Raw genomic sequence first — 17,301 nt, 5'->3', positions numbered from 1 at the left:
TGAGGATTTTACAAATTTGAAAAAAGTGGTTGACCTTTGGCCTAGGTTGACCTTTTGACTTTTTGCCCTCAAAAATATATAGGAATTTGTCAGACCACGAACTCTACCATTTGCTGAAGTTTTGTGAAGATCGGTAAAAAAAAAAAAATTTTTTTGCCGAGTAGCAAACACACAAACCGGTGATCAACATACTTGCAAAAAAAAAAGAAAAAAAAAAAGAATTTGCCAAGTAACAAACAACCAGAGTGAAAACTGAGTACTCCCTTTCAGCGTGCGTCATTGCCGAGCCCCTTTCGGTGCCCGGCAATGACGTTATGCAGCGCCTGGAGATGGCATAGGAAAGGTGCGGTGTACAATGATGCAGAAAACTGCTGTGAAAGATTTATGGACATCCTCGTGAAAACATGAAAAACAGATTTTTGGAAGACAACAATCAAGGGGTATTCAAATCTTCAACCAAGTGTCATATCTCAAACATGTTCACTCCAAAGATGAAAATTACAATTGTTTTGGTACCGAAGAGATCAATTGCATCAGTGATCATTACTATGGTTTGCTGGGTTTCACAAACTGTTGCACAGCAGGAGTTCTCGCAATTCAAATTTTTGGTTCAAGCAAAAACTGTGCATCAAGCAAAATGCACAGTCCATGTCAGACTTGTGCAGACTATTCCGAGGTGGCCACAAACAAGACTTTCCACAGAGGGTGACACTGCCTCAAATTGTAATGGATCCTCCTCCTTCGTCCACTATAGATGCTGCGAAAGGATTCATCCAGCAGAACCTGAGAAAAACTAAAACAAGTACCCAACCTCTGTCTTGCTCATGACCATCCTCGTTTTTCTCCTGGTCTCAGCTCACCTACCTATCCTGGTCTCCAACCTGTCAACCCCTGCACCCTCACTTCTGTCTTCTCGATTTGGGTTCCGTGGCACCCGCTCTCGGTTAGCTGGCCAAAAGTGCTCTCCCTATTAGCCTTGTTGGTAGAGGGTGCGTGCAACCCTGGAAATCAATTCTAATGGGCGTTTTTATATTGGAAAAAATGCGTAGAAAACGATTTGCTATGTTAAAAAGTTGTCCGGATGTCCCACGTGCCATTTTTATGCAAATTAAGCCGCCATTATGGATAAATCAGCTATTCACCATATCTCCGCCAATATTACAGATAACTGAAAAAACAAGGTGTTTAGACCCATACTTTGAGGGTCAAACATCATTATAAGACCAGTCTTGAAGTGACCACATGTGTCCTTGGCATGTAAAATATGCAAATTAGTGCCGCCATTACTGAAAAATCTATTTTTTTTACCATATCGTCGCCAATATTACAGATAACTGAACAAATAAGGTGTCTAGACCTATGTTTTGAGGGTCAAAGATCATTATTAGACAAGTCTTGAAATGACCACAGGTGTCCTTGGCATGTTAACATGGAAATTAAGAGTGCCAGAATTATCGAAAATTTGAATTGACGCTCTATCTCGATCGAAATTTCAGTGTTCTCCACTATCACATGCTTCACTCATCATCGCCTTCATCAAAACTGTCAACGTCAAATTCGTCCTCTTCTCCCTCCTCCTCCTCATCATCCTCTTCCTCTTCATGATCAATAGTGTCCAGGAGATCAACCAGTGATGTTGGTAGCACCGAGCCACATGACCACAACGGTTCCAACACTCCTTCGTCAGTCCTCATCCATCCCTGCCCCTGATCGTAGGGTTTGGCTTTTCCAAAATGGGTACGTCAGCTCGTTTGTACAAGCAGACGCGGTGATTCACACACTGGACATGTGGCTTCAAAGCGGACTGGCAGGGAGGAAGGCGAGCCAGGTCGACCTTAGACTTGGAAGTGAGTTTCTCGTTCTTGCCTACCATCTTGCGGAGCAACTTGGCTTGGACAACATCCACTGAAGAATCACGACTTTAGCCGTACATCAGGCAGGTGAATTGTTCCAACTGCTTCAGTACCAGAGGGTTTACGATCCAGTTATTCCCAAGTTGCCGGAATGCCTTATGAAACCTGGGGTTCTTCTCGAGCTTTTTCAGGGGCCCCACCTTCCCTTTCCCTTTGAAGGCACTGGTGCAGTCCCCTCCGCTGAACACATAGTACCCAAGAAGCGTGGCACAGTAGTCTTCTCCCAGAGATTCCGTGAGCTCGGAGAGGTTGACTAGTTGTCGATGTTTCCCTGATCCCGTATCCAGGTACACAGTCAGCTTAATGGCATGAGCGTGGTAGAGAAGAATCACGAAGATATCTGTGTCAGGGGTTCTGACCACAGCGTTCTTGTAACCAAGAGCAGCAGCGTGGTGGAGGTACAATACTACTCTCGTATCAGTCTCTTCCTGGTTGCTGTAGAGAGTGGGAAGCTCACGAACCTCGACCTGAAACACAAAGGGGGCATTGAACTTGAAATTAGAGGTAGCAAATTGAAAGAGTGAAATCGGCCCGATGTATAATTGATATACTGTAATCATATTAATAAAAATCTGGGGTTCAACTTACCTCACCATTCATTGAAACAAACTGATGAGCTCTCCCTTCCATGATCAGCACTGCCATCTCAGTTCTCTCCAGCCTTGAAGCTGCCTGTTGACCACTCCATACCCGCAGCAGGAGCTGGCAGAGCTGCTTCTTATTGTCATCATTTGCAAGGAACATCTTCAAGTCGTATGGCTTCCTGGTCGCTGGTCCAGCCAGAATGATCTTCTCCGAGCTGCCACGCCTCAGTCTCTCCTGGGCTTTGATAGATCCCGGATGATAACTGTCAGTCAAGAACAAGAAGTGCGTCTTGGCCACCATCTGATCGAGTATCTGGAGGCATATCTCACCACAGGTCGGGGGCAGGTTGGTAAGGACATGGAGCAGTGCCATGCCGTCCTGGATGAACAGGGCATCCTTGGGATATGGCAGCTCTTCCGGGGCGACATCTTCCATTAGGTAGTGCAGAATGTTGGCTTTGTTGGTCTTCGAGAAAAATCCATCAGGTGTCCCAAGGCTGGGAGGAACAGGCATCAGGCAGTACTTCATGAGTTCTTCCAAGTCTATTGGTTCATCTAGGCACTGCGACTTAACGAGGAGAAGGAACGCGAGGTTGCTTTGCTCCTGATACTGTATGACCTGGAATGACAATGGGTAACATGTTGATACAGATGGTACAGGTTCATATTAAAAATACATCACTCGGATATTGGAATTCCAGCTTACCTTTCCCTGTGAGGACGTGAGGTTAACCTTCTTGTTGCAAGCCTCCATGGTCTTGAGTTTCTTCCTCTTGATGGGGTCGAAGAAGCTTTCTGGCTTTCCACTCTGTAGGCGTCCAATAAAGTCAGTTTTCGCAGCCTTGCCCACAGCTTCTGCTTGGAGCACGTCCTTCTCAACACCCATGGGGATGGGAGCACCGGAAGCCAGGGAGTAGAGCCTGTCCTTATCTGTGATGGTGAACGGATTTGTGAAGTTCCTGACAGCAGTGAGGACGTGCTGAACAGCCTTCTCACTCTTCCTGTCCTCAGCCTTCTCCAGCTCGCGATGTCTCCCCGCCCTTGGGCAGTCTGGTTCGTCAATGAGGCCGACCATCTTGAGGGTCTTTTCATGGAATTGGGCCCGTGCGAAAGTTGTGCGACACCATCTCTGGTATGCCCCAAACTGACTGTACAGTCCAGCAAAGCCACCTGAAAAGTATAAAACAAATTATTACTATATATACAGCTTCTTTTTCCATGTTTTCAGATGAATCAAGTGTTACTGAATGAAATTCATGCTTTACCTGATGATTTGGCGAAGCGCATGAATGTTTCCTCCATCGTCTTATCCGACTGCACTGAGTGCCCCTGGTATCATCGAGCGGGCCACCGCAATTGCGCCCTTGGTGAGCAGGTCCTTGGCTCCAGGGTGTGTTTTCTCCATGTTCGTTAGGTGGACCTCCAGCCAGACCAGATATCTGCGGATAAGGAGAGACAAAGATTACGTGTGGAAACATTTATTTGGATGAGCGCATTATATTTACATTGGTTCTTTTCAGTTAACTTGATTTATTTGCTATATAATTATAGCTCCAATTTAGATTAAATAATTAATTTTATGAAACACTTTTGTACAAACCTGGAGTAGTTCTGTCCATCGAATGCAAAGAAGAGTGGCGCCATCCTTCCATTACAGTTGTGGAAAAGCTAGACGTTGTAGGTCTTAACGGAGTAGAGAAGCATGAAGACGAGATGACACTGGTCAACAAAGGACATCCAGAAGGTAGCTGTCTTCCCCAGGTGGCACTGGCGCACCTTCTCCTCATAAGCTCGATACTTCTTGATGAGGTTTAGAGTGGAGGAGTTTTTGAGGGCTTCATCGAGGTTCTCTCGGTTGCAAGACTGGGTCATGTCGAGAAGTGCAGCAGGGTCATCGATGGTGATATTCTCCTCCTCGGCGAATTGCTCCATCATCAGCCTTTCCATTGCTTCGCACACGGTTTTGATCAAAAGAGGGATTTGGCGTATGCCTTTCCACTGAGACCACCTTTGAGGGATCCACTTGTCACCAGCTGTGCCTCAAACAGAATCTCTGTGTATCCAGAACCCTTCATTTTATGGCCTGTGAGCATGCCGATATAGTTCATGGACGTGTGAAAGTGTCCGATCATGATCACATGATTGGCAAATTCATCTGGCCAAGGCCAGATGATGGGTAGTGCTTTCATACAAACTCCAAGATCGAATGTATTTAGGACCCACTTCTGACCCACCTCAGCTGTGGCCACCTCTGAGCACTTCAATAGCTCAGGAACGACTGTGTTGTCAGTTATTGGTTGATGGATAGGTGTAAAGTAGTCCACTGTTGATTTTCTGGGTGGGGGAGTTCCAGTTGCAGAAATGAATCCCCCTAGTTCAGGCACGGGCTGCATGCCACTGCTTCCAATATACCTGCTGAAGAGCCAGACATAGTACTCTTGCATCTTAGTAGTATAGACTGCGTCATTCTCTACAGGGGGTGTGAATGATGAGCCATCGGGAAACGTTGGCCCGATACGAGTGAAGTGCAAGGGTGGGAGAGTTTCTGGTGTATCAACTTTCAGGCTACGCTGTTGCAACTTGTCCATTTTAGGCAGCGTTCGGACATTGGGGCTCTGAGTCCCAGGCTTGACCTCCTGCACCATGATTCCCCCAGCACTGTTGCTGCCGTGCACATTCGTGGTGATTTTATTCAAGTTGTCCCACTCACAATGAAATACCACGTTGCCCTCTCCCATCACGATTTGGGGCGTCAGATAGGTTGAGACTTCATCTAGGGCCTTGGCCAGGGCGGTTTCCATCTCTAAACCAAAATCGTAGGTCTCGGAGTGGCCAAGCCTGTGCAATATCTTGGTGAGCTGCTTGCTACGGAACAAGTGCCTGACAGTCACATAGAGCAGCATGTGTTTTGGTAACTTCCATTTTCCCTCTGACACTGCAAGGCATATGTCTTGCCCGATGGAGAATACCAGGCGCTTCATCTTTTCGCTCATCTCCATATCTTCCTTGCCGGACATAACCATGCTGAGGAACTGGACGAGATCTGAAGGTAGAAGCTTATCAGAACTGAGCTCCATGTCGTCGAATGTTGGCGGCCACGGTAGGCTTTGGGACTCTCTGAAAGCCTGTAGAATATTACCATGAAGAAGGAGAGCGGCGTTTTGGTATTTGTCTGTGCTTCCGAGAGTGTAAGCTCATGCAAGAGCATCAATAACAGAGATATTCGAACTGTACACGAGCCAGAATGAAATGGCATCAAATTTGTCATGATCGACCTTCATGAAGGAGACATGATCCTTGATTGGGTCATTCTGTAGGCGTTTCAGTAGTTTCTCAGAGCGATAGTTCTCGTTCTCGTACCCATTCCGTTTCAGTTCTTCAATATATAGCAAGCGCAAGGAAGATAGCCGTAGGACTTCATTCTGCTGGACGACATGAGTTTGAATGTGCTCCCGTACTGAGACGAGTGCCTTCTCATGGGCGGCTGACATGTGAGTGTGTTCAGTATACTTTGGTTCTTTTGCTCTGTTAATCCCGCGCTCGTAGTTAGCGAATGTTGTGCGGAAGGATCTCAAGCATGATGGATGGTGTTTGGCCTCAACAGCAAAGAGGTCTGTGCTTTTCACCAGTCGATGGAGTCGAAATAGACCCATTTTCTTGGCCCGTGATTCGATTTGCTCCCATGCATTTTCTTTGTTCTTCCAAGATGAGAAGTTTTCAGCTCGCTCAGTTTTGCGATCAACACCTTTGATCTCTACTTTCTCACAGAAAATGCACTCTGGTGGGAAGACGGATCCATCGGAATGTTTACGGGGGGAATGCAATAGCGAGGTTGATGCTTCTGGTTCGATCTCATCTCCCAGAAGATGCAGGTTGCCAGTAAAACGCTGATAACACTGACGGTGATACCCAGTACTTTCCAGGTCATCGGGGAGAGTTGCGGGGATCTGGTCGCACACTGATTGCATATGATAGGGGGACTCATGTGACTGGCGGAGACGTCGGTCCCGGATCCTATGAAGGTGCTGTAGTTTTTCACTTGCAGTTCCTTTGATTTTACTCAGGGTTGTAAAAGGGCCATGATCAGACATGGATAGCACATGAAGCATGCATGTAGGTGGAGAGGGTGTTTTGCAGGTGCTTTGGGGGACTGCAGGATCAGCACTCCCGTCACGTTTTCGTTTGGGCATGATGGTTTATGTCCACTTCTACCACAACTGTTAGTCTGGAATGAGAAAGAGTAGGCCAAGTCACCAATAATAAGACGACCATAATAATAAACATTTTAAAATGACACTATTTGTGAAATTACATGCGTTTCCATCAATAACCCTCAAACACCCTATGTGTTTGATGGTGGCACTAATTTGCATATTTTACATGGCAAGGACACATGTGGTCACTTCAAGACTTGTCTTATAATGATCTTCGACCCTCAAAACATGGGTCTAGACACCTTGTTTTTTCAGTTATCTGTAATATTGGCAGAGATATGGTGAATAACAGATTTATCCATAATGGCGGCTTAATTTGCATAAAAATGGCACGTGGGACACCCTGACAACTTTTTAACATAGCAAATCGTTTTCTACACATTTCTTTCAAATATAAAAATGTCCTTTACAAATTGATTTCCAGGGGTGCACGCCAACTCCCTCTACCAACCCTACTATATGGATATACAGTAAGTAGTTCAACACCATTTTCCTAAGATGAATTTTGGCGGCACAGTTGGGCTATACGTATCGAGCAGTTGTCTGAATTTAGACCTTGTTGTGCAGCCTCACCTCTTCTGGTCTCAGGGTAGGGCCTTCCACTTCCACTCCTCAAAAAAAAGGCTGTGTTCCACCTCTTGTGGGGACAACTCTTCTTCTGCCTTCTGCATGGTTTTGTTTGTACTCTGTGTAATTCTGATCTGTGTGATTCTCTCCCAGAACTCAAAATCTCCACGTCCTTTTTCAGCAAAGGATCATTATTCATGAACCAGATGTGAAACTTCGTTCTCATAGCTTCGTTCCACGGGCTCTTTTCAAAATCCTCACTGAACCTCTGACAGCCTCCACTTGTCGCTCATTTGTCACGATATAATCCCCAAAATGCCTTTTAAGTGCTCAGCAAGATGATCATCTTGAAATGTTAGAAATGTCCACATTTGATGGGATCATTTTGTCAGGCATGAGCACAAAATGTTCATTTTCAAGGATCGGATTTGGTTTTTTTGATCGGATAGTGTTTCCATGATTGTTGAAGAAATCATTGGGGCTGTATTTGTTTCCGTTTCGTATCCTGCACTTGCACTTGTTATTGGAAGTTTGTTGCTAAACGGATTAAGGATAACTTTTCTGATTTGTTGTTTTCTTGCTTGTGCAAAAATCTCATTCGATTGTCTGTTGGGCTTTTCACATACTCCGCTAGTCATACACATGCTGTTCTGTGCACTTGATTAAACTCCATCAGTCCACCTCCTTCTTCTCGTCTCAGCAAGTAAAACCTCGCAATACATTTTTGTAGAATAGTTTATGAATAGTTAGAAGCTTCCTTGTTTTGGTGTCTAAGTTGTTGATCTCCAAATGTGGCCAGTTCAAAATTGCACAGCTATACTGGAATACCGGTACTGCAAGTTGGTTTATAGCTTTGATTTTGTTCATTGGAGACAGGGCTGATTCCAGAATGAGTCTTTTCGGCATAGGTACTCTTTTCTGATTATTTTACGCTTTTTTTGTGTTTTACATGGGGGTCATCATCTGTATGATGCTTCGTTTTCTACTTTTTGTATTGGTGTACTTTCATCAATTAGGATAGTGTTATTTTTGTTTTACCTTGCAGAAATGTACATTTGGCGTTGGCTTCGCGGTTAGGGTGCCGGCTTGGGATCCAAGGATCCTGGGTTCGAATCCCGGTCGATCGCTGAATTAACGCCAGGGGGGTTGACTCAGCCTGTCATCCTTCCGAGGTTGTCATGTCCGAAAACATCCTGTCAAAGACCAAATTGAGTACCAGCTTTCTGGGATGAATGACCACGGTGTGTACCCCGGTTTAGAATAGGTGCACCGTATCCCTGCTCATCGTAAGAGGCGACCAAGGGTTGGCGTCAGGAAGGGCATCCGGCCATAAAAACATTGCCTCAAACAGGGAACATTGTCGTGGGGCCCGCAAGGCTAACCCCCGCTCTAGCGGGGAAAATGGCCTTAAAACGATCATTCATTCATTCATTTCAAATGTACATTTGGCACATTTGTCAAGACCAAATTCCATTTGAATGTCCTCAGAGTAAGGGCTTTACTAGTTTAGGCTGATTGGTCAATTTGTCATCATTTGGTGCGAAGAGTTTTAGATAATCAATGTACAGTAGATGTGTCACCTTTCTTGTTTACTTGATCATTTTTCTGTTGCACCTTAGATTGTACCCGTGTCCTTGCCCATTGATGACGTTATTCAGTGTGTGCAGAGCCAGACAAAACAGGAGGGTGGGAAAGGCTGTCATCCTGTAAGATAACACGTCGTCGTATCTTTACTTTGGGATGTCAATCTTTCCTTCCAAGTGAGGTAGTATCAGCGTTGTATTTCTCACCCGTGTGTGTTCTTTGATGAACATATAAATGTGAAGAACGAGCGAACGCCTTCATGCAGAGAGAGCACTTGTATGGTTTCACACCCGTGTGTGTTCTTTCGTGTACTTTCAATTGCGACATAAAAGTGAAAGCCTTGTTGCAGAGTGAGCACTTGTGCGTTTTCTCAGGTTGCTCATAATCTCCATTTGCGCTCGTGTGCATTCTTTGATGGATGTTTAAATGTGATGATTGTGGAAAGGTTTTTGGACACAAAGCACACTTGTACGGCTTCTCACCCGTGTGTGTTCGTTGATGAACATCTAAATATGAAGAGCGAGTGAACGCCTTCTTGCAGAGAGAGCACTTGAATGGTTTCTCGCCCGTGTGTGTTCTGTGATGAACATCTAAATGTGAAGAGTAAGCGAGCACTTTACTGCACACAGAACACTTGTATGGTTTCTCACCCGTGTGCGTTCTTTGATGAACTTCTAAATGTGAGGAATAAGCAAACACTTTACTGCACACAGAGCACTTGTATGGTTTCTCACCCGTGTGCGTTCTTTCGTGTACTTTCAATTGTGACATAAAATCAAAAGTCTTGCTGCAGAGTGAGCACTTGCATGGCTTCTCAGGTTGGTCGTGATCTCCATTTGCGTTTGTGTGCATTTTTTGATGTCTGGTTAAACGTGTTGATTGCGGAAAGGCTTTAGGACACAAAGTACACTTGTATGGCTTCTCACCCGTGTGTGTTCTTTGATGAACTTCTAAATATGATGAACGAATAAATCCCTTCATGCAGATAGAGCACTTGTATGGTTTCTCTCCCGTGTGTATTTTTTGATGTTCATCTAAATGTGATGAACGAGTAAACACCTTCATGCAGAGAGAGCACTTGTATGGCTTATCACCCGTGTGTGTTCTTTGATGCATTTTGAAGTGTGACATAAAAGGGAAACCCTTGCTGCAGATGGAGCACTTGTGTGTCTTCTTGCGTTGATTGTACACTCCATCTGCGATGTTGTACCTGTGCAGTCTCTGACTTCCTTGGATACTCTTGATGGTCTCTGTACAACTCTTACAAGTGTGGTTGGAAGACACGCTGCTAAACTTGTCAGTTTCTTGACGAGCGTTCCGAGTCATGTGCGGACTGAAAATTTCCAGGTCGAACAACTGGGAACACTTGGAACAAGAAACCAGTTTCTTTTGTTTCTCTGTAAAGACAAGTCACAAAAAGCATCAAACATTCATTCCAACTTGGGAAAATGCAGCATAATGGACAAGTATTTCACTCAATTTGGATTGAACGTTGGCCATATCTTTGTCTTCCTCTCAAGAGTTACTCCAGATTAAGGATTCAACAATGGAAGAATTTTGGACCTGCCCAAAAGGGTGAGACATTTACTGAGCACAAGTAAACTAGGGGTGATTTTATTTTTCTAGACTCACATACAGGTGAGAATGGAGTCGCCCACACGCCCCGATTTCTTCTTTCTGTCCCCTTTTCTCTCAAAATTCCCCACATGTATGAAGCGCCTATGCCTTGCTTCTGATAAGGTTGACTGTATAAGGGATTTTTTTTTTGAGTGCTAGGAGCTAAGACTGTTTCTTATGTGATATTGCAACCTCCTCTAATTGTGCTTTTCAACAGAGACTTGTAATTTCCCAACCTGCTCGGTGGCTGTTTCCTCTATTGTGTCGACACAGTACATCATAAGTAAACGGGAGCTTGTACAACACTGATTCGCGATGCTCAACTAGCCGACGTCCCACTTACGGTTACCCTCGGCCATATGTAATCTACATAATATTCTCCGTATGGTGATCACTTCTGTCTGTCTGTCTGTCTGTCTGTCTGTCTGTGGGTGTGGCCTCCCCCGTTGAGGGAGTAGGGCTTCTGGAAGGGGCTTCAAAAACAAATCACCAACATTTTCTTTCCTCGCATAGCTTTGAGGCCTCTTTCGTGAGGCTCGCGGTTTTTTTACTCTCTCACAGTTTTATTTTAACTCTAATTCGATATCTCATTTCATTTTTCACAGTCACTAACATGGTTTTAGACTCGGTTGCAAAAAACGGGAAGAAAATTAGATGAAAGTTACCATTTGTAGAACAAAATGCATTTTAAATGAGAAGGCCTGCAACATAAAGGCCATTCATTGAGACTCCCTCACAGCTTTACTTCGACTCTAATTCACCATCACCGTCGCTGGGATGGTTCAAGTCTCAGTTTAAGTTGAGAAAATCGGCAAAATGCATTCCAACAGCTGTTTTGAATGTGTCGACTGGTCGGACGAGATGTGGACACGGGGATGGAGAAAGGGGGAGAAGAAGGAGAGGAGAGAATGTTCCCAGGATGTAGTTATTTATATTATCAGTTAGTAAAAGTGCAGTGACTGAATACAGAAGTTCGGGATCGAACCGTAGTCTAATTATATTTTTCCATATTCCTGGGGTGTATATACAGAGTTTGTTTAAAGCGAGTCAACTCTTTTCCAACCATGGAATTAAATACAGTACTTCAAAAATGTACATAACTATGGAATACAATATTTATTAATAACGTTTGGTTTTAATCTATTTTTATTTTGTAAAGCGAAAAGTTTGATACTTTCAAGTTTAAAAATGAAGAAGTCATGGCTCCTCCATAGGCCTATGATAGGCCTCTGATGTGCATTTTAAGCCTGAATCAACGTGTCTTCTAACATAAGTTACTTTTTGAAGAAACAAAGGTACATTTTGATTGCAACTCAAGCAAAGGAAACCAGGTAATGCCTGTTTCGTTTGTAGCGATTATACACCGCCCAAAGAAGATGCGTTTTCATAGTGTATAGTGAAAGGAAATAAAATCGTGAAATCTTTAATAAAAAAAAATTGTTTTTGTTTTCGCACGAGTTTTCAAGGCTGAATCGTGTTCACATCCAGGATTAATAAACAAACTCCATTTCACGTGTGCATGGACATGGCAATTCACAGATGTGAAATAAATAAATAATCATAGACAGGAAATTGGTGAGATATTTTTTCGTTCTTATTTTATAAGCTATGTGCACGTACACTTCAAAGAAGTTTATTTGAAAACTCTTATTTTTAAAATGTCATTTTTTATGCTGTAACAAAAAGTAACTTTGGTTTTTGCCGGACAGAAGGGTGTAATGTAATGTTCTTATACACCTTAATAAATAATCTTATACAATTATAACCAATAATACTACAATGTAATCTTATGCAATGCATAAAAGACTTTTTCCCAGGCACTTTCCATTTGAGCTGTATTCTTTATATAGTCGGAATGTTTCATTCTTTAGACATAGTCACAATTAAAAGTTGCAGTTAGGTACCCTACACATGGAGAGAGGGGCGGAGCTTTGTTCTTCAAAGGCTAGTGCTGAACCTGCAGATGAGGTCGAGGTGTTCATGTTTGAACAGATTGAATCTGGTCCGGTAATTACGATTATAATCGCTGCCACTGCCACTATCGTGATCCTGTGCTGTCACGCGTTGCGCACGTTGTTTTGTCAGGTTCTTGGTGCGAGTTGCTCTCGACGTCAGAATATGCTCCATATGCGTCGCGTGCACCCGAGCTGTGTTTAGCTCAAGGTTGCGTAATGTGGGGGCATGTGGGTGGTCATTCCTGCATTCTTTATGACAGTGCTGTCTCCATGAGTTCCATGAGGGTCATTTGTAACAGCCATTTCCAAAATGAATAAAAGAATGAGGGAAGAGAATGAGACCACCATTGAACGTCATGATCCTCTCCCACTTCCAGATGTGTGATCCACTCCCCCTCCCCTGTGTGATCTGTGATCCACTCCCCCGTGTGTGATCCGCGATCCACTCCCCCGTGTGTGATCCGCGATCCACTCCCCCGTGTGTGATCCGCGATCCACTCCCCCGTGTGTGATCCGCGATCCACTCCCCCGTGTGCGATCCACTCCCCCGTGTGCGATCCACTCCCCCGTGTGCGATCCACTCCCCCGTGTGCGATCCACTCCCCCGTGTGCGATCCACTCCCCCGTGTGCGATCCACTCCCCCGTGTGCGATCCACTCCCCCGTGTGCGATCCACTCCCCCGTGTGCGATCCACTCCCCCCGTGTGCGATCCACTCCCCCCGTGTGCGATCCACTCCCCCCGTGTGCGATCCACTCCCCCCGTGTGCGATCCACTCCCCCCGTGTGCGATCCACTCCCCCCGTGTGCGATCCACTCCCCCCGTGTGCGATCCACTCCCCCCGTGTGCGATCCACTCCCCCGTGTGCGATCCACTCCCCCGTGTGCGATCCACTCCCCCGTGTGCGATCCACTCCCCCGTGTGCGATCCACTCCCCCGTGTGCGATCCACTCCCCCGTGTGCGATCCACTCCCCCGTGTGCGATCCACTCCCCCGTGTGCGATCCACTCCCCCGTGTGCGATCCACTCCCCCGTGTGCGATCCACTCCCCCGTGTGCGATCCACTCCCCCGTGTGCGATCCACTCCCCCGTGTGCGATCCACTCCCCCGTGTGCGATCCACTCCCCCGTGTGCGATCCACTCCCCCGTGTGCGATCCACTCCCCCGTGTGCGATCCACTCCCCCGTGTGCGATCCACTCCCCCGTGTGCGATCCACTCCCCCGTGTGCGATCCACTCCCCCGTGTGCGATCCACTCCCCCGTGTGCGATCCACTCCCCCGTGTGCGATCCACTCCCATGTGTGCGATCCACTCCCATGTGTGCGATCCACTCCCCTGTGTGCGATCCACTCCCCTGTGTGCGACCCACTCCCCTGTGTGCGACCCACTCCCCTGTGTGCGATCCACTCCCCTGTGTGCGATCTACTCCCCTGTGTGCGATCCACTCCCCTGTGTGCGATCCACTCCCCGGTGCAGTGTGCGTGATGTGGGAGGGATGGGGTGGGGAGGGAGAGGATTTGAGCTCTTGAAGTCACATTTTACATTTTGTGTAATTACACATTTCAAACTGTATTTCCAATGTGCATACACATGCATTCACCTGTTATCAGAAGTAACTAAATTGTGTGGATTACATCATTTGTGGATCTGATGAATTGCCAGTAACCATTTTGTAAAATTTAATGTGCAGCATCTAAATGAAGATGTCAAAATATCACGCACGTCCATGCCCATGGGATTCCCAGGGGTGCCCCCACTAGTTAGTAGATAAAGGTGGGGTGTCGAGAGCACGGTTCCCCATCTGCGATAACTAAATCACCAGGAAGGTAACGTGAGATTTGGGCACGGGGACCCTACCAGATTTAGTCACCTCAAACGGCATCCGTGGTTGCTTAGCAACCCGTCTGGTCATGGAGTTATGCATGGCTCATCGGCTTCAGGGTGAAAGGTCAGGAAGCGGGAGTGAGAGAGACCACTCGTGACCCCAACATACCCGCAACAGTATATAGGTCATACCTGGAGTAAACGTCAAGATGCAGCTGTAAGAACATTTTCTGATGTCTGTTGGCTAGCTGTGAGAGATACAACCATAGTCTTTCTGTCAATGAGCAGAGGAATTGTCATAAGTACTATCAGATGATCTTAGAAATGCTGACAATGTTTTAGAGAGAAAAAGTGAGGTCAAAGCTGTAACCACAAAAAAAAAATGTAATCCAAAATGCTCTCATACCACCAGCTCGTCTACAATCAGAGATGATGAGATTAGATGTGAGTCTGACCTATAACTTGAATGGTGGGATGCACGACTCAAGCTTAATTAGCTATGATAGCGGCTGCTAATGTATCAAATCAGCACAATGACCACATGATCACAAAGAACAAGGGAGACATTCCAAGAAATGGTGGTCATTTTCACTTTCAACCCAGCAAAAACTGATCTAAGACGCCAGAGGAAAGTGTCCAGATTTACGACATATGCAGTTGAGGAACCAGAAAGAAGATCATCGATGTGTTCGAGATTATCACGTAACTTAGTTACAGAACACAATTCCACAAGATATGCGAGTGTAACAATGCGGAACTAGGCCGCAAGTTTTTGAATGGATTGTGACAGACTTGTCCGACGTGATGAAACGATCTTGAATACGTATCTCGTGTCACATGATTAGCGAATTGTTTTTTGTATACTTGGTCGAGGCTCGTATAAGAGTTGACACATAGAACATATAATAAAGGGAGCGGAAGACAAGAGGGAGAGAGAGAGGGAAGCACAACAGTAGGGAATAGGACATCGGGAGATCTGTGGGAGAGAGAGGCCTGGGGGCGGGGTACACAGGATAAATAAGATGGGCACTACGGGGTATTTCAGGAAAGAAAACAGGGAATTTGAAGGAGGTCGATTTTGGGTGGATTAACAGAGGTAGAAAAGGTTTTGGATGGGGGAAGATATGAGATGGAGGTGAACAGCTGTTTTGAAGACTTGGAGGGAGGAGTGGGATTGAAGAGAGTGTTCGTTTTTTTGTTCCAGAAGCGGGGAAAAAGAGAAATGAAAGAGTGAAGGTGAGCAGAGAAGCTTGATTTTGGCAGTTTCAGAAGAGGGTTACTGGCAGATCTTGCGCATCCTCCTGCAGGAATATTTGGGAACAGAGCAGAGACAGAGCAGGGGGTGCAAGGCTGGAGAGGAGTCGGTAGAAGACAGAAAGACCTCACCTGCCTGCGGTGAGAGAGTGAAAGGCCCTCAGAATCAGCTTCATCGCGGGAGATTCCAATGATTCTAAAAGCCTTGGTTTCTACAGCGTGAAGGCGAGCTAGGTGTGAGGCAGCAGCACCAGCCCAGAGGGGAGAGCAGTACTCCATCAAGCTGTGGATGAAAGCTTTTTGTAGGTGGTGAGCAGCTCAGGTGTGCCAAGAAAGAACTTTGCACGACAGAGGATGCCCAGTCGGCAACTGGCTTTGGAGGCCAGCTTGGAAATGTGGCTTTACCAGGAAAGATCATGGCAGATAGCAAGACCCAAAAGCTTGAGTGACAGAATTCTTCAGGAGTGTTTAGAAATAGATGGGAGGGTTTTCCAGTCGGTCTTTTCGGAGAGATTTGTCAGGATTGAAAGACATGCTCCACGAGTGCAAGGCATATGGTACCACCAAGACCCTGCATAGATCAGGCAGTCTCTCCAAACTGGATGACCAAGCAAGGAGGAGACTGATCAGAGAGGTCACCAAGAGGCCAATGGCAACTTTGAAAGAGCTACAGGCCTATTATGGCAAAGATTGGTCACTGTGTGCATGTGACAACAATATCCCATACACTCCACAAGTCTGGCCTATACGGTAGGGTGGCAAGAAGGAAACAATTACTCAAAAAAGACCACTTTGAGTCCCATTTGAGGTAGGCAAAATACCACTCCAGAGATTCTGAAGCCATGTGGCAAAACGTTTTGTGGTATGACAAAACCAAGATGGAACATTTTGACCTAAATGCAAAATGTTACATTTGGCGCAAACCCAATACAGCACATCACCCAAAGAACACCATCCCTACTGTGACGCATGGTGGTGGCGGAATCATGTTATGAGGATGTTATTGTTATGGGGAAGATTGCTGTCCATCAACGTTCCCCATGCAACTTGACTGAGCTTGAACAGTTTTGTGCAGAAGAATGGGCAAATATTGCCCAATGAAGGTGTGCAAAGTTGGTAGAGACCTATCCTAACAGACTCACAGCAGTAATTGCTGTCAAAGGTGCTTCCACTGAGTATTAACTCAGAGGGGTGGACACTTATCCAACAAAGATACACTACATGGCAAAAAGTATGTGGACACCCGAACATCACACCCGTATGTGCTCGTCTCATTCCAAAATCATGGGCATTAATATGGAGTTGGTCCCCCCTTTGCTGTAATAACAGCCTCCACTCTTATGGGAAGGCTTTCCACTAGATGTTGGAACATTGCTGTGGGGATTTGCTTCCATTCAGCCACAAGAGCATTGGTGAGGTCGGGCACTGATGTTGGGCGATTAGGCCTGGCTCGCAGTCGGCGTTCCAATTCATCCCAAAGGTATTCGATGGGGTTGAGGTCAGGGCTATATGCAGGCCAGTCAAGTTCTTCCACACCGATCTCGACAAACCATTTCTGTATGGACTTCGTGCATGGGGGCATTGTCATGCTGAAACAGGAAAGGGCCTTCCCCAAACTGTTGCCACAAAGTTGGAAGCACACTATCGTCTGGAATGTCATTGTATGCTGTAGCGTTAAGATTTCCCTTCACTGGAACTAAGGGGCCTAGCCTGAACCATGAAAAACAACCCCATATCATTATTCCACCTCCACCAAACTTTACAGTTGGCACTATGCATTCTGGCAGGCA

At 45.8% G+C, this 17,301-nt stretch overlaps 2 protein-coding genes across 2 annotated transcripts in view; both read right to left on the bottom strand.

Moving 5' to 3' along the window:
• Positions 1–369: 369 nt before the first annotated feature.
• Positions 370–4,451, bottom strand: LOC144892350 (uncharacterized). Its single transcript, XM_078778456.1, has 5 exons — positions 4,098–4,451; positions 3,763–3,936; positions 3,204–3,667; positions 2,502–3,116; positions 370–2,380 (listed from the first exon to the last, which is right to left on the bottom strand). Exons 2-5 carry the CDS (start codon positions 3,797–3,799, stop codon positions 1,922–1,924), a joined length of 1,575 nt encoding a protein of 524 aa, XP_078634582.1. The 5' UTR covers positions 3,800–3,936; positions 4,098–4,451; the 3' UTR covers positions 370–1,921.
• A 4,037-nt stretch (positions 4,452–8,488) lies between these two features.
• The window catches only part of LOC137428437 (uncharacterized), a 57,695-nt gene continuing 48,882 nt past the window's right edge, over positions 8,489–17,301 (bottom strand). The window contains exon 15 of the mRNA XM_078777399.1: positions 8,489–10,259. Coding sequence (XP_078633525.1) covers positions 9,022–10,259 — 1,238 coding nt within the window. The 3' untranslated portion in view covers positions 8,489–9,021. The remainder of the gene's footprint in view (positions 10,260–17,301) is intronic.

The sequence above is a fragment of the Myxine glutinosa genome, chromosome 5 (genome assembly GCF_964187855.1).
Source record: "Myxine glutinosa chromosome 5, kmMyxGlut1.1, whole genome shotgun sequence".
NCBI lineage: Eukaryota > Metazoa > Chordata > Myxini > Myxiniformes > Myxinidae > Myxine > Myxine glutinosa.
This window is presented reverse-complemented; position numbering and strand designations above follow the sequence as displayed.